The 23,151-nt window shown below is 38.9% G+C and overlaps 1 protein-coding gene across 2 annotated transcripts in view; it reads left to right on the top strand.

Annotated features, from left to right (window-relative positions):
- The first annotated feature begins 813 nt into the window (after positions 1-813).
- The window catches only part of WDR11 (WD repeat domain 11), a 50,890-nt gene continuing 28,552 nt past the window's right edge, over positions 814-23,151 (top strand). Inside the window, exons 1-9 of one of the 2 annotated variants that reach the window (XM_080402744.1) lie at positions 814-5,811; positions 7,086-7,197; positions 10,880-11,033; positions 14,676-14,849; positions 15,938-16,124; positions 18,050-18,215; positions 18,904-19,018; positions 19,978-20,173; positions 22,078-22,181. In XM_080402744.1, coding sequence (XP_080258870.1) covers positions 5,726-5,811; positions 7,086-7,197; positions 10,880-11,033; positions 14,676-14,849; positions 15,938-16,124; positions 18,050-18,215; positions 18,904-19,018; positions 19,978-20,173; positions 22,078-22,181 — 1,294 coding nt within the window. In that variant the 5' untranslated portion in view covers positions 814-5,725. The remainder of the gene's footprint in view (positions 5,812-7,085; positions 7,198-10,879; positions 11,034-14,675; positions 14,850-15,937; positions 16,125-18,049; positions 18,216-18,903; positions 19,019-19,977; positions 20,174-22,077; positions 22,182-23,151) is intronic. The other variant, XM_080402745.1, reaches the window with a different exon arrangement.

The raw sequence follows: 23,151 nt of genomic DNA, 5'->3' as shown, positions 1-23,151 counted from the left end.
CTTCTCTCCTTTTAATCATTTGTTGGCACGGATGTTTATTGCACAGTCTGGCATTCCAGGCACAAAACTCCCATGCTTACCTTCAGCCCATATGTGTGCACAAGAGCCAGTGTCTGAACTTTAGCAATAGTCACCACTAAAAAAGCTCAGGGCTATGTTAGTGGAATTTTTAATTTCCCTTCTTAGGAAAAAAATAATTTTTGAAGTCCAAATAAATCAAATGGTCATTGGATGTGAATGTCTGGGATTAGCATCCTCATTCCTTCTTTGTGTCTATGAGTGATTACACCCATATTTCAGATCTATCTGTTTATCTGATGGATTTCTCAAGGGAATTTTCACAGTTGGTGTGCAGGATATAACAGGATTGATGGGTACACTTTTTTGCCTTGATATTTTCATGTAGGGCTTCTACGCTGCAATTTAACTGAGAACTTCCATGAGTTCTGAGCACATGAGATGCTGTACAAATGCAGAGTAACAGACAAACCCTGTCTCAAGACCTCATAAATTGAACAGACAAGAGAGAAGTGGAAGAAAAAATGTGCTTCCTTGTCTTGTACTGTTGGGAAATGAGGCAAAGAGATGTAGATTCTAATAAACTCACATAAACTCACTCTCCCTGGGTACTATTTAATGCATGGGACTACACTGGTCAGCACTAGATAAGGTGGAATGATTTAGAGATCGGCACATTTGTGGTAGAACTAGACTGAGCTCTATCCTATTAATTAGCTCTCTCTGTTGTTTTGTGGTTTTGTGGGTTTTTTGTTGTTTTGTTTTTGTTTGGTTTTGTTTTTTTTTTTTTTTTAAATGACTTCTCTGGTGCTGTGTTTCAAAGTATTCAACAAACTATTATAACAGTCAAGGTTGATGCAGAAGTAATTTACCTGTTCAAGATTATTCCAGTTAATTATTTCATGGTGCCAACACTCAGAAGAGATGTTGCCCAGGTAACAGAATAATCCTTTCTTCTTTTTACAAAAGCTTTAAATCTTTTATGTTTCATTTCATCCCTCATTCAGAGGATTAAGCCACCCCAATATTTTGGTATAGCATCATTACACTGTTATGTTTCCAGCTCCGAAATAGTTTTTTAGTTTCCCTTCATAAAAGTCTACCAAAGCCAGACAAAAGAGGAAAATACACATATCCACATTTAAAAGAGAGAGCGGACACAAGCTGTTGCTTTTACACGTAGGATCTTCATCAACCACAGGCAGCATGGGTCACATAGAACCACTAGCAGTAGGAAGCTCATCCTGGCCTTTGCTCAGCATGCTCTTCCCATGTTGACCAGATGCTCACTCTCGTTCCAGATCTCCTCAGACACATCCTGAGCTGCACACTAAGAACAGACACCCATGGGGTGAGATTTCTGCCCCCAAAACAGCTAAAAGAAACCTTGACAGAGGCTGCCAGCATCACCTTTACCAGACACAAGAGGAGCATCACGGGTCAGAGGACTGTTCTCTTAACAGCTGTCCCTAAGATTTCCTGAAATCACACCTAAACCCCAAACAGTTAAAATTTAATGAAAATTCTCTTTAAAAATGGCAGAGTGCAGATCTACCCCAGCTGTGACCTCAGTTATAGCAACATGTTTCAGGGAGGTGGGTGAATGTTCATCAGTAGCAGTTTGCAAAGGAAGGACACAAAAGGAAACACAGAGGCCAGAGCCCCTCTGTGATGGTGTTAGAGCAGTCACAGATACTTGAAGCTAGGATGAAATCAGAAAGAAATGGAATGAAACTGGCTCTTTTCATAGTTTGCTCCACTGCCCTTGAAAGTTTACATTTACAGGTCCAACAGTTTCAGTGGAACTGGATTGGACCACAGGTGCTCACTTGAAGGACAGTTTCTGGATAATTTTTGATCTTTTAAGCTGAAAGCATTAGGGAAGGGAGACAAGTATTTGAGCTTTTGTTCAATAACATCTGGTCTTGCATAAAGCTGATAGGGTTCTAGGTACCAAATATTTCACACTCTGAAATCCATATAATGACTTATTTTTATGTTAATTTTAGCAGAACTCTGAAGTCCCAGAAATAGAATCTTTTTCATCAATACCTTTTATTTAATCTTTTTCTGAAAATACATGAAATACAAAGATTCCAATTAGGATTACAAAGTTAAGCTGTGATTAAATGAGTCTTGACTTCAGACACATTCCCTTTGAAAAAAAAACAAAAAAAAACCAAACAAAAAACCCCCACCAAACAAAACCAAAACCGCCACTTGCTTGATACTAAATAACAAAGTTGTTTACACTAACACTCAAAACAAGGGAGGGCACATTGAATTCCACCTGCATTCCGGGATGCCTTGAGGTGCTTCCATCCCCTTTCTTTAGTGCAGCTTTAGAAATACCTGAGGTGTTTTGCTGCACAGCATGCTTTGCTGAGTAAGGATGTGATTGCTCATGCTTTTTTGTTGGAGTGCTTCACTGAAAGAGGACCTAATCCTTTGCTGATTCTAAATGTAGACCTCTCGGTTATCTTCTTGAGAAAACACAGTATCAGGACAGGTAAAGTGATGGGGAACATGTCTTCTCAAGGGAACTACCTTCCTGAACACAGAGTCTGTGACGTGACACGGCTGTACCATATCTGCCTTTACACTTGGTGATCTCAAGCAGCAGGTGCAGAAGGGCAGCTTGTTTCAGATGAGCTATCTGCCATTTGAGAAGGTTCCAGTTGTGGGGGTAGAGGACATGGCCTGGAGCTGGGGGTGTGTGAGGTATACACACAGCTGTGAGGCTGTACAAGGCAAAGGACAACTGCACAAGTCTCATGTTCTGTGCTTGAGTCCTGGTAAGAGAGAAAGGCACCAGTTCTGTTCATAGCTTTCATCGTCAGACCCCATTGAACAAGGGACACTTAACTAGGAGAGAACTTAAGAAGCCTTAAATGCATAGAGTAGAAATGATAACACTAAGGCAATAGCAACATAGCTTGCAAGGCAAATATAACCCTGTCCCATAGAATATATAGGTTGGTGACATATCCCGATTTCAAACTTGGTTTTGTATAATGGAATGCAACAGTACAGAGTCTCAGACCGTTGTGGTTCAGTGGTGGATCCCAGAGCTTCTGGAGCAATAATGTAAGACCCTGGTAATTAAAAGAAGTCTCAGAAGCTTTCACAGGATTATTCCTGCAGTAATTATTATATAAAAGAGAAACCTTAAAGAGGGAGACTGTGCACTCTACCTTGGTCTCACTTTTTTTTGTTCAAACTCACAGAACAATTATTTAGAATCATGAGCCAAAAGCTATGTAAAATCATAATTATCACTGTTTATTTAATCATTAATTTATTCAAATGTTTTTTATCATCACCCACAACTTTATCCTCCATATGTACTTTCAGAGGACAACTGGAGCTCAAGCTGTCTGGAATTAAGTCTCTCCCACTGGGTATCATACCTTGGACATTTGCTAGTCCCAGAGATTTTCGTGGATTTAATAGTACTACTGAATATGCAGTTAAACAGCTTTAAGTTTGGTATTTATTATATGTATAGCAGGGAAAAGTGTATTGCTGCATTTACAGATGAATGAGAGGACTAAGTGCCTTGATGTATTTTGCATTCTTGTGTGGCAACGATTTAAATTAACAATAGGATGTAAAAGAGGGCACGCTGTTAAGGACCACTTAGCATCTCTGGTTTTAGTTCACATCCATTTACTGTGCATCAGTCTTTGTGTTGGTGAGTAGCTATGGATGGACCCCAGGAATCACCTGTAGTTCAGCCAGCACACCCCCCTCTTTCTCTTTGACATCTCACAACATTCCTGTTCCTTTCAGCTCTTCCAATGATCCTTATCATTGTTCACAAACCTCTTCCTCATCTCCTCTCTATCCCCCTGACGAATCTTCAGCATGTATTGGTGGCATGCACCCTGACTTTCATCCCACTATCTGACCCTGAAAAACACTTAGATTCTTAATTTTTCATCCACTTCGGTGACACAGCCCCCATTTCCTCTTTTGTGTTCCTTTTTCTGGTGCCTTTGTCCTTATCTTCAACTACCTTAAAGTACCTATTTTCTTTAAGCATTTCATTTATCCCTTTTCTCATGTCAAGAAAATGGACAGAAAGCTGTCAAGAAGAGGCTCTGTTGTGCAAAAAAAAAAAAAGTTCCAAAGCACCCTTCTCAGAAAATCCCAATCCAGCAAAGCAAGCAAAGAACCAAACCCATCCAAAAACATGAGCAGCAGCAGGTTGTCCAAGGACAGAGTAAAAAAACAGAATTAGCAAAAAATAATTAAAAGTCATGATGCTGGTGGCTGCTTAGGCTCCCACAGAATTGATATCTGGAGGTGTAGATCATGTTCTCAAATTAATGTTCTCAAAAGAAAAAGGAACAATAAAGCCCTTTACTTCTCCAGTGATTTTTAAGCTTTAAGAGTAAAGAGAGATAATTTGGGAGGAGAAGGTTTTGAGAAATAACTTCCAATATTAAAGTGACCTTAAAGCGGTATTGGTCAATGTACTGTTTCAAAAGCAGATTTCTTTAGAAGGGATTTTTGCATATCAGGTGCAAGTTGTTTCTTTCATTCACACTTGCACAAATGAACTTGTGATTAGAAAGAAAAGAAAGGGGGGGGGGGGGGGGGGGAGTGAAACAGCATTATTGCCTCTTCTGTGACAAAGTGACACTGCGGCATCCCAAAAACGCGTAGCTGGTGTTACAATCTTGCCGACCTTGGCCATCTAGTGGCATCTTTTTCACTACGAAAAATAAGAAATAAACAATTACTAGCCATCTCTATCTTGAAGAGAAAGAAATGCCCAAACAGTGCATGTTATGTCAAGTAATGTGCCCAGAGCTACCTGAGTCTGGCCACCTTAATGCTGTGGCACAGAAGAAGGTTCTGGATGTTTCAGCGCTTTGCAGCCTGGTGTGTGCCCGTGCAAATGCGGTGTTCTCGCACATGGGTGTGTCAGGCTGGGATGACTACCAAGCGTGAGCCGCAGCTGAGGAGCAGGTTGGAGGAGGAGTTGCTTTAGGTAGGACCTGGTGCCTTATCGTGCAAGGCAAGCGCTTTATGCTGCTATTGAGGGATGCTGCAGCAACACAGTGAATACCGTTGAGGCCTATTGCTGTTGAGTTCTGGCGTTTATGAGGTAACTTTGGACCAGAAATTACTATGGTGAATTAAATTCTCTGGTTCTAGTACAGGCTCCTGCGGCACCCATGCACCTGGAGATGGCCGGGGAGCCCTTTACACGGCAAGGTGTTACGGGTGCCCCGTCCCAGGCCGACATCAAGCACGAGTTTCCCTGGAGCTGTTCAGCCAAGGCAGATGGGGCCTCCCGCAGCCCCACGGCGTGTTTTCCCTCCCGACTGCTGATTTAAAGCGAGCGAGCCAAAGCCCGTGTCCCCTGGCCCCGGTGGCTGTCCTGGCGCTGCCCGCAGGCACCGTGGGGCGGGCTGGAAGCCAGACACGTTGGGCCGGTGGCCCAGACGACGGGCCGCCGCCGTGCGGGGGCCGCCGCGGCCTAGCGCAGGCCCAGCGAGCAGCTGCGGGCGTGGCCGCCGCCGGAACTGCCGTTCCCGAGCCACGGGGCCCCGGCGGACCACGGCGGGCCGGACCGGCGGCACCGCTGAGGCGGCGCTTCCTACGCGGCGGCGCTTGGCAGGGCCGCGGTGCTGCTCGGCCACCGACCGCCCGGGCTTGGGCTGCCCCGGCGGGCCCGGCGCTCCCCGGCCTCGCCATGCAGCGCTTCACGGTGAACATCAAGCTGCCGGCGCGGACCCTGACGGGCGCCCTCAGCGCGCCGAACAGGGGCGCGGCGGACTGGTGAGGGGCCGGGCCGCGGCGGGGGCGGTCTGCCGGGCTCGGGGAGGGGAGGGGGGCGGCTGCGGGGTCCCGGCCTCTCCCCGCGGCGTCTCCCGGGGCCGCCCCGCGGCTCCTCCGCCTCAGCCGCGGGCTGGGTTTCGCTCTCGGCTGCCTGCCCCGGTTCTGCCTCCTGCCGCCGCCCGCCAGCCCGCGCTGGTAGCCGGGCCCTTCGCACAGCCCCACGCCCCGGTGCCGAGGCTCCAGCGGCGCCCGGAGCTGCCAGGCGAGCAGGGCGGCGGGGGCAGAGGTGGCCAGTGCAGGCACTTGGGTCTTGTTTTGTGCTGCTGTGGCCGAGGCGAGCCCCGTCCCACTAGCCACGGTGCGAGCTGCTGCGTGCCCGGCCTCGCCGCGGGGCCGGGCGGGGGTGCTGCTGCCTGGCTCGGGCATGAGCGAAACCGCGGCCCTAGGGGAGAATGGCAATGACATCTGCCTCACCGGGCAGAGGTCTCGTTGGTGCTGCGAACTGTACAGATCAGAGCAGCTTCTGGTTTGCCTTTCTGTTGTTTTTGAGACTTGATGTGCAAAGCCAGTACATACCTCGGGGTTTGTGTTCCTTGCTCTGAACAATGAGCTCACCCAGCTGTGCTGTAAAGCATTACCCTAACGCTGCTGAATCTTAGGGTGAGAAATTGAGAGCTGGACCGAGTAATTTTTTTGAAATGTTTAGGTTTGTCAGCTTGCAAAGCAGTGGACGCTGAAGTACTCTGAAGTTCATACTTTAAAACTTTGGTTTTCTCCTTTGTTCCCATTGCTTGAACTCCACCATCATTTTATAATTGTCATCTCTGGCCGCAGTAACCTCTCCTGAAGTCAGGCCTAAGCAGATTTTGTAATTACTGTATCATTGTTCACATGCTCCTTTTTGTCTCAATAAAATAAAAAAAAGAGAGATGCAATTAATCATATGATTTCAAATATATAGCTTACCTGCGTGCTTATATATAAAATTTGGGAATGCTTTTCCTGAACCCCAATATGAAGTCCTAAATCTACAGAAGATTATTTTTATAGATGGACACAAAGAGATGCTTTGTGGTGGCGTAGGTTTCCATCAGCAAATGTTTCAACAGATAGTGCAGCAATGGCATTTTATAATACTTTTGAGTTTTATGTTATTAAATAATTTTCACTGTTTGATGTTTGTGTCTAGTACCTTGCAACCAACTTATAAAAAAAGAGCCTCGTTCTTGATGTGAAGTGCTTTTTGTTCTTTGATGATGATCATGCTTTCCTAGGGGCTGGCAAGGTTTGATTGCATATGGATGTCATTCTCTGGTGCTGGTAGTTGATGCCAATACTGCTCAGACTTTACAGGTCTTGGAAAGACACAAAGCTAGCGTTGTCAAGGTGAGATGTACGTGTTTTAAGGTATATTACTTGATTCTGGTGTGTGTATTATTTTTCTAGATCACTGTAAATACTTGACATTATATTGCCCTTGATTTTCACATAAAATCTGTTGTAACATATCTGTATTTTACATGATCTCTTTTACAGCTAAATCAAACCTTACATGCCGAAATTCGAGCTGAGGTTGGTTGTATACCTTCATAGAAGGTACAGAATATACAGAAACATTTGGTAGCATTATAGAACACAGACAGAAATGTTTCCAAGAAACCTCTTCATGTGACAGAATTTCAAATGAACATCACAAAATATCCAATGAATGTCTTCGTTGATACCCTGGCTGATCGTTCCTGTTGTGTGGGTAACCAGTGCACCATTCAACTAGAAAGTTACTTTTAAGTTTTTACTTCTCTTCTTACCTATAGGAAAGAAACAATAGCAGACTAAACTGAACATGTATTTAGCAATACAAAATGTTTAAAATTTAAGCTTAAGGAATTTTATTTGATTAGAGAGAATTTTTAAACTGACTGGCAAAAAAGGAAGGTAGAAGGGTTAGGTTTCAAATTAGATATATTTATGTTGTTTTTTGAGTCTTGTGTACTGTGACATGTTTAAAAATAACGCTGAAACATCACAAAGGACTGAAAACTGATTTTTTCCGGCATGTTTGTGTAGGTGCCCTAATCTTTCTGTGAAGTTTGGGGGTTCTCAGGGTTGCCCAAACATTGCTTTCAACTTAGAGCTTTCGTCACTGTTATGAATTCGTTGGTGGTAAATGTCAGGCAACTTGTTTGACTCGGTAAGGAGAGATTATTTCTCAGTTATCTCAGAGCAAAGGTGTGTTCATGACAGCAACCACAGAGAATGAGCAGCACTGTGAATCAATACTTTTGCTTGCCTTCTGGCAACTTAACTTCTTTGGGTAAACATGCCTGTAGCCTCAGTTGTCTTCAAGCTGCCCTTTAAGGTGAACATATCCATTCCAATGTCTGTAATTGTGTAAAAAACAGAAAATGTAAGTGGTACAGAGGTAGCAGCTGTAGTGGTGACTGTGTTTTAAAGTTTTCACTTAGCTTGGATAATAAGTTGTAGCAAAATCAGTTTTTGGTCCATGTAGCGATAGTATTTTAATGTGCTTCAGCTACATTCACTAGCTTTGAGAAGCAACGTTATTTCGATGGGAAGCCAAATGCTGGAGTCCAAATAGTTTTTATATAATTTATAAGATAATTTTTCAAAACCACTATGTGATACTTTATTGATAGAAATAGACTGGAAGAAAAAGAGTAATTTGTAAGGAGGAAGAATGAAGTGAAATTCTGTTTGACTTTAAGAAATAGGCATTATATGAGGAAGTTATTATAAGGCCATGAAGACTGCAGATACCTTTACATTTCTGAGAAATTTTGTACAATTCCTAACTTTATTTAAGCGTTTGTAAGTGCTAACAGCATAAATAAACTGGAGGGGATCTGTAAGAAGTCTGCTGTGTATGTCTGACTTAAACTCTTGGTAGCAGAGGTTCACGCCAGCAGGCTCAGTCTGCTGGTGGTCTTCTCCCCAAAACCCCACTTTTCAGTTCTGAAGAATTTCAACACACGTGAATCTGTAATAAAAACCCAATTGTTCCATAATTCTTCTGCAGTCCATTTAACTATTTTTCTGGAAGTACTTCCTGGCCTTTGACTGTCATAACTGTGCATGGAATAGGTCGTGGTTTCACTGAAAATTGATCCATCTTTAGTTGTCCATCTGTCCACAGGGTGTTTGTGGGAGACTGATAAGTTTGTACGGAGTGGATTATGTCTGATTTTTTTGAACCTTAACAAAGAGTACTTGAAAGAGTACTTTTACAAAAGAAAGTCTAGTTACAGGAGGAATTTTTTGATCTATCACAAAAATGAGAAGATTGAAATTGTATTTGTGTCTGTTTCGGTGTATTAATAAACAGATAATAAGGCATTATAAATTAGGTGAGATAGATTGTAAAAAAATACAGTTACTAAAAACCTCGCCTCTGGTTCCTGTTTCTGACAAATGCTGCTGTATTTTGAAGTCAGGGTAGACAGTAGACTCACAGTGACCAATACAGTCAGAAAATAATTTCTTGCAGCAGAGGTTCAAGTTGTGTGTGGGGACACTGTTGGAGCAGTGCGACTGCAGTAAGGAAAGAGGGCTTAAGATATGAGAGCTCCACCTGAGCTGTGGTTAAGACTGATAGTGTAAAGATCTCCTTTTTGTTTTTCATAATTTGTTGACAACTCCTGCCTTGGGAAATAATGTTTTCCAGACTTGGAATTTGCTTCAAAGTAATATATGTTTAACTGAGGAATAAATAGCTTTGTAGGTATCTACAATTACCTTTTTTTGATAGCTACGTATAGGTATCCTTATGGGTATTTTTTTTTTTTGAACAGCAGGGAAGCAGGAACTGCAAAACTGAAATTTGCAGGTTGAGGAGAGTTTCCCAAGTATTCTTTGTTATTCTGGTAGAAACATGGTTTGGGTTTACAGCTAAAGCTCTATGAAGATTGCTTGTCGTGCATGTGTCGTGTTTAATTTATTCTGCTAGGCTTTTGAGATGCCTGTCTTGGAGGTGTGACTAGGATGTAGCACAAAGGTGGCTACAGTGCTCTGAATGTCATTATAAGTCTTAATTTATGTTGCAAAGTTAGTGATTCCTAATGAGAACTCTATTTGTATTTTTTTAATGTCATGCTTTCAATATCTGCAAAAAGTCTTGTGTTTGGCCTCACTGTTTCTCTGGTCTGGTACTGTGACAGCACATAGCGATCTACAGCATCATTTTTGTAATAGGTAAATTCCCATTAGCTTAGCATTAAGGCTTCTTTATTCTGTTAACTGTCTTCAGTCTCTCTTAGGGGCAGGAGTTCTCCTTTAAAGCAGAAAGAAAAACAAGTCTGTATTGAATAGATCAGGAAGAGGTCAGTGTTATCTCCTTATAATCTCATTAATTATAATGTCCTTATAATGTAGACAATGTTTCAAATTTTAAGACACAGTTTTCGTAAGTATTTCCAACTTGTAAGCCCATGCAGCATGAAATCCCAAACCAGAAAGTTGGTATGTAGAAAAATCAGTGGGGGCAACAGGCTGAGGACAAAAAAGATAGTAGATGTCAGCAATAGCGTGGCATGAGATAACACATAGATTAAAGACTAACCTTCCTTCCCAATACTGTAATGCATTTATCTTTGATGGATTAGGAAAACAACATGGTTTAGGAGGTATATGAAAGTTAGGTGGCAAATTTTCACCTTGCATTTGTTTGGAAATCGTTGGGTATAGGTTTGTGGATGCCCACAGAGCCTTAAACATTGCCATTTAGTTTCCTCTATAAACATTTGTGTAAACTTTTTATAAATATAGCATATATTTACGGATTGATTTAGTTACCATCAGGAACAAGGGTTGTTGATTTATGTAATTTGAAAATATCAACCATCGGCCATGCAGCACAGTTACAACATACCTTAAATTTGCACAACTCATGGTAGCTTAAAGGTATGCTCACAGAGGTGCTATTAGTATTAACTATTACTGTGCTTTTTTGTTAAGTTAATTGTTATTTGTGTATCCATCTGAAAAATGTGAAGTTTGGTATCTTTGTTAGATATGTTTGCCACCTTTGACCAATTTTCATCTGTATCTTCAGGTTAAATGGGCTAAAGAAAATTACCATCACAATATTGGCTCTCCGTATTCTTTACGTTTAGCTTCTGCTGATGTTAGTGGAAAAATAATTGTGTGGGATGTGGCAACAGGAACAGCTCGTTGTGAAATACAAGAACACGCGAAACCAATTCAAGGTAATGATAGTGCGTGTTGTTTGTATGGAAGTTACTTTATGGTGCATTGTGTACAAATCCATCGCCTAGATTTTTTAGATTGTGCTCAGTTCTGCCATTAAATTTTACTGGTGGGATACTAGCTGTCTGTATGTTTGTTTACTCATTTTATGTGTAAATGCAAGATTTACTGTTTCCCAGATGGATGCTGTGAGATTTAATTCATTATGGTAATACCTTCCAAGATTGGCAAAAAGTGGCAAAAAATGTGGCAAAAGAAATATCTATTTTTATTAATGTTGTTGATTGAAATAGGAATATTTAGTGTCAGGCACCTCAACCTGCTTTTGAATTGGTGATGTAGCGCAGTTTGCACCTGAACGTCAATGCCTTCTGTAGTGGTGTAGTACTTTCTTAACTTACAGCAATGTAATACTGATAGTTTTGATTATGCACGTATACTTTGACAATTATTTAGATCGTTCATTATGTAGCTACTTCTGATCAAATATATGATCATGCTAACATACCTTTGCAATGTAACTAGAGAGAGACAGGGATTTTGGGCATCTGTGCAGTTGTCTAATTTACAACAGCAGGGAGGCTTTTCTGTGCATAGCAATATTACGATGTGAAAAGTGAAATGGAGAAAGAATGAGATACTGTGTAAATTTTTGCATAGGGAACAGTTGTAAATCAGGTAGGTTTCACGTTGGAGTTGGTCTTATGAAGTCTTGAAACTGAGTATGACATGTTTGAGTAGGTTCAGTGTAATTAAGTAGATGTAAATGGTGAGGACATAAACAGTCCAGAGAAAAAAAGAAATTTAGAGATGGTATAAATAACTGAGTTTGGCTTTCATTTGAAAAAATCTAGTGGTAGTGTTCTCATCCTTTGATTCTGTTCTGTGGGTGGTAGCCCAGTGCAGCTGGGAAGGTCTGAAAAATATCCAATAAACTCTATGCGAGCAGTTCTGGGCAGGTGGATGTTTGGAGATTCTTTATCCCATTACCAGAGAAGAAATTGTGATCTCATTCAGGAATTTCACAAGTCTCTGAGGGAAGTAAAAAAAACCCAAACAGCAAAACCAAAACCCACAAACAAACCCCAAACAAACAAACAAAATCCTACAAAAAACCCAAAACAAACAAACAAGCGTGGAGAAAGGAGCTATGCATTTATGATGTAAGCTATAGAAATTTATGTTTGCTTGTGCTAGAGGCAGACATCTCTAGAAGCCTGCCGCAGAAGTCAGTACTATCTTAGTTGGTCTGATGAAGGAGAGAGAATGGAAAATGTAGCCACTGACCACGTGTAACACAATTAAGAGAATGTATTGGAGAGGAATAATGAGTGTCTTTTTGCTTGCTTTTTTTTGTGCTCGTCTGTTAGCAAGGTGTTGTCCATCGGATGCTCCCTTTCATTCGTTAGCATCTTTTACTTCATCAGTGAAAAAGATAAGGTAGTCGTTAGAACAGGGAATCAAAAGATCTAGACTTCATTCCTTGCTGCATCACGCACTCAATACCATTTTTACTGTTGCTTTAACAGGTGCAGTTTGTAGTTGGTACTAAGTACTCTACTACTATTGTAACACTTGGTTTTTTTGGTTCTACCTACTTGTGGTAGGCACTTTTCTGTCTGTTGGAACCAGTTCTAACAGAGTGGACCAGGAGCTGGCTGGGGCACTGGCATCTGGTTAGCTTTGTGGCTGTGCTATTGTGGCTGTCACGTTTCCAGAACCTGCGGATGCAGCCAGTGGACTGTTGCCAGCATCAGAGTGGCTCTTTCAGAATTAGCTGGGAGGAATAACTCTGCAAGTACAGCAGCATCTACACGCTCTGCTGCATATTCCAGATTTCTGTTTATTACTACTGCTGTCTATGCTAGCAGTATGTCTGCAGATTATTTCTGAAGTAAAATTCAGAACACTTTTTTTTTCCCCCTTCCCTCTGAGAAACTACCATAATGAGTTTCTAAGAATAATTTATAGTTTAGTTGGACTATTCTAAAAATTTGTGATGATGATTGTGTTATACCTGTTTTTTATTTTTGATTTCTATATGAAAGTCCACTTATGAGATTAAGTGGGTTTAATTTTATTCTATTTTTATAAATCTTGTGAAAGTAGATGCAATATTGCAAGTCTGATAGTGGGACACTGAAAATTTATTCTGTTGACTGCAGTTGATTTTATTAATTTTATTTCTCTGTGTGTGTGTGTTTATAAGTTGCATTTTATTTACTCCTGACACCAGTTCACTGAATGTTTGGTGGAGTTTTGACCATGCCATTTGCAGATTTCTCTAGGTTTTCAGACCCAATGAAAAATTTCCAGTCTGCTGGGTGAGAAAAAAAGTTAGTAAGCAATGGAATTAAAATTCTGTTCTGTCCTCAGTCCCTGATTTGATTCAACAATAACCTCTAACAAAAGCAGATTCTTTTCCTTTCCATTTCTGAGGCCTCTGGCTTTTTACAAGCCTGTAGAAAATGGTGCAAATACAGAGATCGAGCACCAGAGTCACCTGCTGGTTCTCTGTGTGGTACCTGTAAGAGCTTTGTAGGATAACGGGTGGAGCCTCACTGTTTCAATGAGGATAAAAGCAGTGCATCGGTGTAAGGCACTCTTCTTTATTTGATCCAAACTCAGCTTTCAGCTGAGGAGGAGTTAACCTTTTGTTAACTTACAGTGTAGCTGATTAGCACACACATGGCTGATTTATTTATTTATTTTCTATGAAATCCAGTGAAGAGCACTTCCCAGCTCTGAAAAAGCTGAATTGATAGTACAGAGGAACAGCTCAGGAAGTAAGTTTTTTTGGTATCTAAATACATACGAATATGCTGTAGAGAAGGTGTGGCTTGGTGGGATCAGGCAGTGAGTGTAGGAGCTGGACTGGGAGGACTTTATCCACTGCCTGGCTGACCCATTCTGTTGTCTAAAGTACTGCCCCATGGAGCATGCAGGTAGCTTTAATACAGCTCTTTTCAAGTCACTGAGGTGTCTCTGACTGTTCTTATTGACAGAAAACTTAGTATTTCGTGTCCATTTATCTGGAATGTTTAAATGATGCCCAGCCATGATAACTGGTGACCAGACCTCTTCAGGCTGACCCTAGCATTTAATCACTGTACTTGTATGCTTGATGATGCTTTACAGTCAGTTTCGTTTTACTCTTGAACTTAAGACTCTGTTTAAAAGTATTTGAAGTGGAGAAGACATTTGTTTCCAGGTCCAATACTGATACCATCTCAAATATTAACTTCGGATGGCATTATGGTTCGTTTGTGGTGTCATCCCAGATATTACCTGGTATGGTGCATGGTTCTTTTGTTTCTACTCTACAGTGGTTCTGTTCAGTGCAGTATGTTGTTTCAGGTAGGAATTCACTGTCTGAAAAGATCTGACTTCCTCAGATAGGGTGTGGTTGTGTGCATGTGGGTAGATGTGTGTAACCCAGTTTATTGCTGCTTGGTAAAAACAGAAATTCAGGCCGTAAAAAAAATTTATTTTTTTAGAATTGTGAAATAGAGGTATCTTGTTACTAGCAAGTCACTGTTCATTTCATTAAAGGTGGGGTATTACAGAAGAAGAATAGTTTTAAAATAGAACAGGCTTTTTTGAGAATTAATTTCACTGTTGTTCCTTCTTTCTTTTGACAGACATGCAGTGGTTGTGGAATCAAGATGCTTCTAGAGATTTACTGCTTGCAGTTCACCCGCCTAACTATATTGTACTGTGGAATGCAGACACAGGCACCAAACTTTGGAAGAAAAGTTACGCTGAAAATATCCTGTCTTTTTCGTTTGACCCCTTTGATCCATCACACTTAGCTTGTAAGTTTATATGTATAAAATAATGTGACCAGGAAAAATGTTAAACTAAAATGTTAATATTGAGATTAAAAGTAATGGACTGGAGAGAATAATGTCATCAATGCCAAGAAGAAGTTTCAGAACAAAGACAGGGGAGTCTTTGGCTAGTGTAGAATCTTCTAAAATAAGATGACATTGTGTAAAGGGGAGACGAAAAGTAGGCATGAGTAGAGAGGTTAGAATTCTGAAAAGAAATGTTTGAGACTTTACAAAAGAAGGTGTAAAGTATGTAGGTAGGGAGCTGGAGGAAGCCAAGTACAGAGAGGCTTGTTAAACTGACATAAAAAGCTAGAAAGGAATGGATGCTGGGGGAATATAGAGTGAGATGAGTAGACAAAAAATAAATACTTTTTTCAACAGAAAGGATTTATTTTTAAAGGAATACAATGTGAGCATCGATTTCAGAAGCAATTCAGACATCAAAGGGGGATGTAGTGCAGATTTATTCACATTTTAGCAGAAAAAAAACCCCAAGAGAAGAGTCACTGTTTTATTCTTTAATTAATCTTCATCAGTCCTGATCTGTAATGAAACAGTGCAGTTCTGAGGCTTTGTAGTTGTATTTTTCAAAAATCTGTCATATCGTTCAACCTTCTATAAACGTGTAGTAAAATCTTAGCTCTGTCTGCAACATAAACAATGTAAGTTAATGATTCTTTAACCTATGTTCTGCATGAGAACGAAACTGGTGATGTAGCTGATACGGGCAACCCTGCCTTCTATTTGCATTGTGAAGCTTAAAAGAAAAAAAAGTTGATGAGAGAGAATAACTCTTCTGAGCAACCAAGAGGTTTCTGCCAGTCATCCTCACAGTATTTTTTTAGTATAGATTTAATTTTGAAAAATCTAATTTTGTGGATATTAATTAATTGTAATGACCATTTTTTCAGTAGAGTGCGCCAGTGGTCTCAGGTTAAGAGTTTTCTACCTAATACGGTATTATTAAAGTTATTAGCATTTATCTCCACCAAAATTTCATTAAAATGGAATGTCACAATCAAATTGCAGATTGTATTTTGCTATAATAAAAATTGTTTTTCTTGGTACAGTGCTCACCAGTGAAGGAATAGTGTTCATCTCTGACTTCTCCCCTTCCAAAGCTCCTGCCAGCTCAGGGAAGAAAGTTTACATCTCTAGTCCACACTCCAGTCCTTCTCACAACAAGCTGGCTGCTGCTACAGGGGCCAAAAAGGCCCTTGATAAAGTAAAAATCTTGATCAGTAATGAAAAACCAAGGTAGGTTGCAAATATTTCTTCTCAGATAATGCTTTGTATACTTACATATTTTATATATATAATGAGGTAATTAGTTTTTTAAAAAAGAAATTTCATTGGGTGAGGCAGATAGATAGATATGCTAGGTGAGGACATTATTTAAGAATAAAACATTGACAGTCATTCATCCTGTTCTGTTTGTAAAAATAGACGTGTCATCCCAGTATATTTTATTTAAGTTAATCCCATAATGTCCTCCCTTCACTAACAGGTTTTCATGCAGGTATAAATTCAGAAACGAGTTTCTTAGGGGAAAAAATGTTGAAAATGGCCTAACGTAATTAGTTTCAATTGTGGAATGAGAAGGGATATAATAAGAGAATAAAAATCATGTAAGTACAGATCCCTGAGAAGAGTTGTCATTCTGATGTAGATGATACTGCAGTAGGGACGCGGTTTTTAAGTTAATAGTGTATAAATAAAAATAGAATTTATACATACCTATTTGTGTATTTTCTGACCTTTTAAAACTAAAGTTGTTGTGTTTTGAGATACACTTTTTTTTGTTAGAAATTCTCTAGGCCACTTTCCTGTCCAGTATAATTCTTTTTTTTTCCTCTTGTATCTTCTACTTAAGTAATACAAGTATTTCTCAAACCTCTAGTGAATGTGAGAACAAGTTAATTATCAGTTAGCAGTTGACACCAAAATTTAGTGAAGCTATGAAATTTATAATCTGTTTTAATAAGGTGTTTAAATTGCAAACTGGAGAGAAGACTTGATGCCTCCTCTTGTAATCATTTAAGAATTGTGATTTCCCTGTGAAGTTAATGGCATTGATCTTGTCATTTTGTGTTTTATAATGACTGATTTATGCTGCATTGGACAGAACACATGATTTGCAAGTACTGAGACAGTACATATGCTGCTTCAGCCTTATATGTGCTATGTAGTAACACCAAATCCACAAAAATACAATTTCCCTGCATTCTGCCAACTGCATTTTCAGTTGTATGTGAATATTGCCAAAGGTATGATAGTCTTTTTTTTTTTCTCCCTCCTTTTCCATCCAAAACACCTGAAAAAACTAGAATGGGAAAAAGGGAAGAATAATTATAGCAGCAATGATTTATGTGGTTTTACATGAGTTTAGGGGAACTTTGGGGAAAGAGGAGCAGGAGGTTGTCGGGAAGGTGATGGCAGACAAAAGGGGACTTGTACTTCTGAAGCAAGGCAGGAGATACAACTGTGTAGGGGGGTTAGTTGTGTGGTAGAATGAGGAGATTAAAAAACACGACTCGGAAGGTGTGATACCTTAAATGAGTTCAGAGGCTTTCAGAACTGAGCACAGTATGAGAATGGTTTTCTTCAGTGTCACTTAAGTACAGTTCATTGGATTGCATGTACCTAATGAACCTCTTTACCTTGCAGTCAATCTTCTGTTAACATTCAACAAAATAATGAACTTTCCTGCTCTTTGCTACTTTATCTGAGTTTTGAAGGCTAGTGTTCTTGATAGGCTAGTTCAATTCATTTCAAAATAAAGTAATATGCATAATAATACAAAAATTGAACTCAGCAGTATGTTTAAGAGTAATTTCCCATGAATACCAGTAAATGTCATTGCAGCTAACAGTGTTCATAATTGAATTGGTTTGTATTTGAGATATGCAAGAGTTAAACTTCTTCCATTTGAATCACATACTATTTTAAAAACTATTTTATAATCTTATTTAGACAAAAGTCAGTGGAGTGTGTATCTTGAAGGTCAGTGATGCTTTGCTATAGCTATAGCAATTAAATTGAAACCTACAGTTGCCTAGTGATCAAAATAAGGAATATTTGAAAAAGTGCAGTTGCAGGAAAATGTGTACTGTTAATTTTATTTTGAACTTGACGTATTTGTTGACACAACTTGATTAAATTTTATATCTGATGTTTTACAGTGCTGAATCTGTAACACTCAATGACTGTCTTCAGTTGTCTTATTTGCCTTCCAAAAGAAACTACATGCTGCTGTTGTATCCCAGAGAAATTTTGATTCTTGACTTGGAAGTGAATCAGACAGTGGGTGTGATTGCAATTGAAAGAACAGGTGTGCCTTTCCTACAGGTAATGAAAATTTGATTGGGTTCTATTATTGTGGTAGTTTATTAAGATGATATACGAGTTCGTGACCCTCTGATTAGTTCTAGAGGGTGACAAGAAGTTAGCTTATCAGGAGGAAAAAGGTCCTCTAAACCAAGCATTGTTTAATTTAGTTTTCTGAAGTCTGCAGCAAACCCACTTCATTTTGAGGTGTTACAAAAGTTACCGGTGTGGAAATAGTGCTGTGGGAAAAGGACATTTCATTCTCTGGTGGTTAAGCTGCTTATGCACAAGTTAATACTAGATCTCTGATCATCTGCCTTTGCTTAATTAGACAGCTAAGTCTAGCCTGTGGTCTTACTGATACATCATTATTCACTTGGAATCGTAATTCTGATGCCAAAAAAGAAAGTGTTGTTTTTTTTAAAAAGTGATAGCTAAAAGGAGTATGTAGGAGTGCATCAGTGTTTATAAAAAAACAAATGACCAAACCCAAACAAAGCCCAAACCAGCAAATGATTAAAACAAAAACTTTCAATGAATTTCTCAAATTAATGGACTTCTATTCACAAGTAATATAGCTAAAGAAATCATTGAAATGTTGCATTAATGGTAACTCTTTGTTGACCCGTATATACATCAGGAATTGTATGTTCATTTGCAAAGGATAAAATTTTGATAATGGAATATAATGTAGTATCTCTTTACCTAGGTAATTCCTTGTTTTCAGCGTGATGGGTTATTTTGCCTACATGAAAATGGTTGTATAACTTTAAGAGTTCGCAGATCAAACTGCACTATAACTGGAACTCCAAATGAAGAGCCAGGTAAGTTTTGTATCAAAAAAGTCCAGAAGTGAACTTTGAGGCATTTTAATTAATACATTAATACCAATATTAACCATCATGCTTCATACAGGGTAGTGAGTTACAGCCCTTCTGGTATTTTTTCTCTTATAAATTAAATTTACATTTATGCTGTGCTTTCCCAAATTTGTTTTTGACTTCTCAGATATTTAGTACAAAGTAAGATATATTAATATCCTGCAAATCCTTTTATCACTAAATAATATCTCAGTTATGGAAGTGGCTTAACAGTCACATATACAAGAATGTTTTAGATACAAGATGATTAGAGTTTTCTTTTTATCTTTCAGAAAAAACATATTTTTCAAGGAAACACAAGGTTTTGGATGTCATGGTCAATTGGAAGAATTGAGTTTAGAACTAAGACATGGGCTTAAAGATTAAAATTTAAATTATTAAACCTTTGTCTCTTTTATGTAATGTTACCAAGAATAGCCTTTTAAGTATAATGGAGGAGACTTGAAAAAAGAAGACAAAACATAGTTCTGTAAATGTAAAAAAGTCCTTCTTTTTGGTTAGAGTTTGGCTTTTTTGCTTTGGTTTTGACACTTTGGTAATTTCTAGTGAGCTAAATTACTTGTTTCCAGTGTTACCAATAAACCAAATGAGTTTTGGATTGTGGAGAGCAGATGCACTTTCTGCCCAGAGATGAAACAGTAATTTTGTACATTTTCCAAGATTGATGTGGAATAAGAGATTTTAAAGAGTAAGTTACACTTTGGAGAACTTTTCAGAGCTGTGTTGTGTACAGCAAGATGAACAGCGTATAGTTTTTGATTGTTTTTCCTAATTGTTGCACAGGAAGCATGTGGATTTCAACCAAAGAACTCAGTCATGCTGCAAATTTACCTCTGTTGATTGATCACGTCACATGTTTTCCACTCTAATTGTTTGTCCCCTGTGGGACATTGATGTTACAGATCCAGACCCAGTTCAGGAGCTGATTTATGATTTAAGAAGTCAGTGTGATGCTATCAGAGTAACAAAAACTGTTCGGCCTTTCAGTATGGTGTGTTGCCCAGTGAATGAGAACTCTGCAGCTCTCATAGTCAGTGATGGCAGGGTAATGATCTGGGAGTTAAAATCCAGTATTTCTGGCAGAAATGTGCGTAACAGGTAATGGGATTTCTTTTTCTTACCAAAGTTTCCATCTGTTATATTAACAAGTGGTGTGTAATATTTAATTATATTCTAAAAGCAACAGTGATGTCCTTGTGTGTGTGGTATTGTGACATGTGCTATGTCACACATTTGTGTGAATGAAAGGAATAGTAACAAAATACATCATAGAAATAGGTTAGTTCCCTTGGTTTGGGGAAGTTAAGGAACTTACTTACTCTTCTTTCTTTAAAAAATAATACCATACTAAGTGATCGGAATAAGGAAAAAGGAATAAGGAAACAAAAGATAGAATGAACGTTCATATTATTTGGGGGAAACATTTTCTTCTCATTTGGCTTTCTTCAGACTGCATAATTTTCCTCAGGGATGGATCTTCCCTCTCATTTACACGAAAGGACTTCAAAATGAGAGTCTTGAAAGGACTAAATTTTTAGTAGGGCTTTCTGCTAGATAATGCATGAATTTGACACGGCACAATATGAGGCTGCACAGCAGGTGGCTGGAATACAGTGGTCTAAATATTGTTGTATACAAAACCTTTAGAGTTTTATATTTTGAGCGGTCTCTAAAAATACTATACAAAGTAGCATTGTTCTTTGAACATTCGTTGTATTAAGGTTGTTCAGCTGCAATAAACTTTTAAAGTAGTATTGAATAAAATAAAGAACTTCCTGCCATAAAAGAAATAAAGAATTCTTAGTACGCTTTTAAATGACAGTAGTACCATATTGTCAACGTAGATCCCTTTGTTGCTTATCAGTCATTTAATGTTTTTATTCTTGGTGTTCTACAAAAATACTGTTAGATGCATTCTTTGTGATGCATATCCAAGACAGTTCTTTAGGATCCATATGTTGCTGGGTTTTACTATTTGTATTCTTAGACCCGTTTCTAAAAAATTGATCTTTGTCATGATTATATAGCCAGGGAAAATGTAATAATAATATAAGAACTACTGAGTCTAGAAGATTCTGGGTATGGTTGAATTGTACTGACAGGTAAAGCTTATTTCTAGTTGGCACAGGCTGTAATGGATTTGGAAGGAATCTTCTTCTGTTGGCTCTTGACCCTGCTGGATTTGATGGTCTTAATTAAAATTTGAACTCAAAGTCTGTTAAAGTGTGATTTTAAAGAAAAAAGGCTGTGTATGTGCCTTAAAGTGCATTTTTGTGTACAGCTGGGTGCAGTCAGTGGTCTTTGGTCTTTGTTATGACCTAGACCTGCCCTCAGCCCAGCAAGATACGACTGCCAATGCTGCAAGGGCTGTTTGAGTCCCTTTTAGATGGAGATGTGCTGGAACCTAGTCACCCTCATTGGGGAAAAAATAACACAAACCCTTGATGCACAGATATCCCGCAAGACTCTAAATGTGGGTAATACCGTTAAGTTTCTGCTGTAGCTTTGTATATGCAGAGGCAGTCGTGTTTCGTATGTTTAGGTGAAAAGGCACTGCTTCAGTTACGGGTGTCGTCATCTGGAACTTACATAAGAAGTTTACATAGGTTAACAAAAACTGTTCCATAAGTTTGGGAATCTGTTCTTAAATGTCAAAATATTTATGATTGGTGCTCAGCTGTATTGATTAACATAGCTCAGCATATTAATACACAATATATTTAAAAGCCTTCATTCAACGCTCGCTTCAGAGCAAGGGATGTATCTGTTTTTCTGTTACTTACAAATATCTCTAAGAAAGATTAAAGTTGGTTTGTAAATTGTTCCTTTTTGTGTGCATTATGCTCATGGAAGTTGATAGGGGGAATAATCTTCCTAAAATATTCTGCAAGTAATAAGTGGTAGGAATACTGAAAGAACAACCTGGGGGAAAAACAAAGTCAAGGACCTAAGTCACAGGCAATGCAGTTTGTATTAAGATCTTGTTTTCATTTCTTTTACAGCAGTTCAAGTGCATCACCTTTGTATTCCCCAGTCTCATTCTGTGGAATTCCTGTAGGAGCATTCCAAAATAAACTTCCAGACCTCTCGTTAGACAATATGATTGGTAAGAATTTCTTTCGCTAATATTACTGCTGCCCGTTTCTAGGATTTTTGAATAATTTTGTAGATCTTAGCTTACTTAAGAAGTATGTATGTTAGAATTATTTTATATGCAATTTAAATGGTAATTCTGAAAGAAAAGAATTCCTGTTTGCTAAAGAAATTATCCAGTTAATCTTTTTGAGGATTTTGTGTTGAGGACTGATGTTCAAAGTTCATTTTCTCTGAGGAAAGAAAAAAGAAATTTCAAATGGAATTTGACTAAAGCTCCTTCATTTTTTGAAAGTAATTATGTGATGCATCCCATCTTTGTGAAATCTAGATAGTATCCGACACGTCAATATTGATAAATGTTCCATAAAGATAATGGTTACTGCTATGTTTTAAAACTAATTTTTGCTGGAAAAGCGAGTAGTGCTGCTCAAAGATACAAAGGTGCATATTTGGGATTGCTTTTATTAAAAATTATATTAGACACTGCAGGCAGCTTACCACTGTGGCAGGTTCTTTCGCATTTTATCTTTTATGTTTAAAAATGACATTTAGGGCATGATTTTTCTCTTACCTGCATTTCCACTAGTCATTGACATCATAGCTATTGTTATTTTGTACCTTGCTTACCTGTACTTCCTGACTGCAGGTGGTGTACAGCAGTGGAATTAAATCTTTTTTTTGTGCCCATCTATGTTCTTGTATCTGAGCAAATTCACTGTATTTCTAGTGGTACATTGCACTCAGTTTTTACTGTTTGGAGTTATATCTCCATAAGTTTTTGAATTGGTCTAATAATAAAAAAATAAAGCTACCCTTGAATTCTGGAAGAAGACTGAAATTATTGCACTTACTCCGTCGTCGTCATCGTCCCCCTCCTTTTTTTTTTTTTTTTTTTTTTCTCCTTTACTGTTAGGGAAGACGGTTAGTATTGGAGGAATTAGAAGTGCAGTCTTCCAAAAAGTTTCACCAAAAGTTCAACA

The sequence above is a fragment of the Falco punctatus genome (assembly GCF_963210335.1).
Source record: "Falco punctatus genome assembly, chromosome: 9".
Taxonomy (NCBI): Eukaryota; Metazoa; Chordata; class Aves; order Falconiformes; family Falconidae; genus Falco; species Falco punctatus.
Note: the sequence above shows the minus strand (reverse complement) of the source record. Positions and strands in the feature narration are given on the sequence as shown.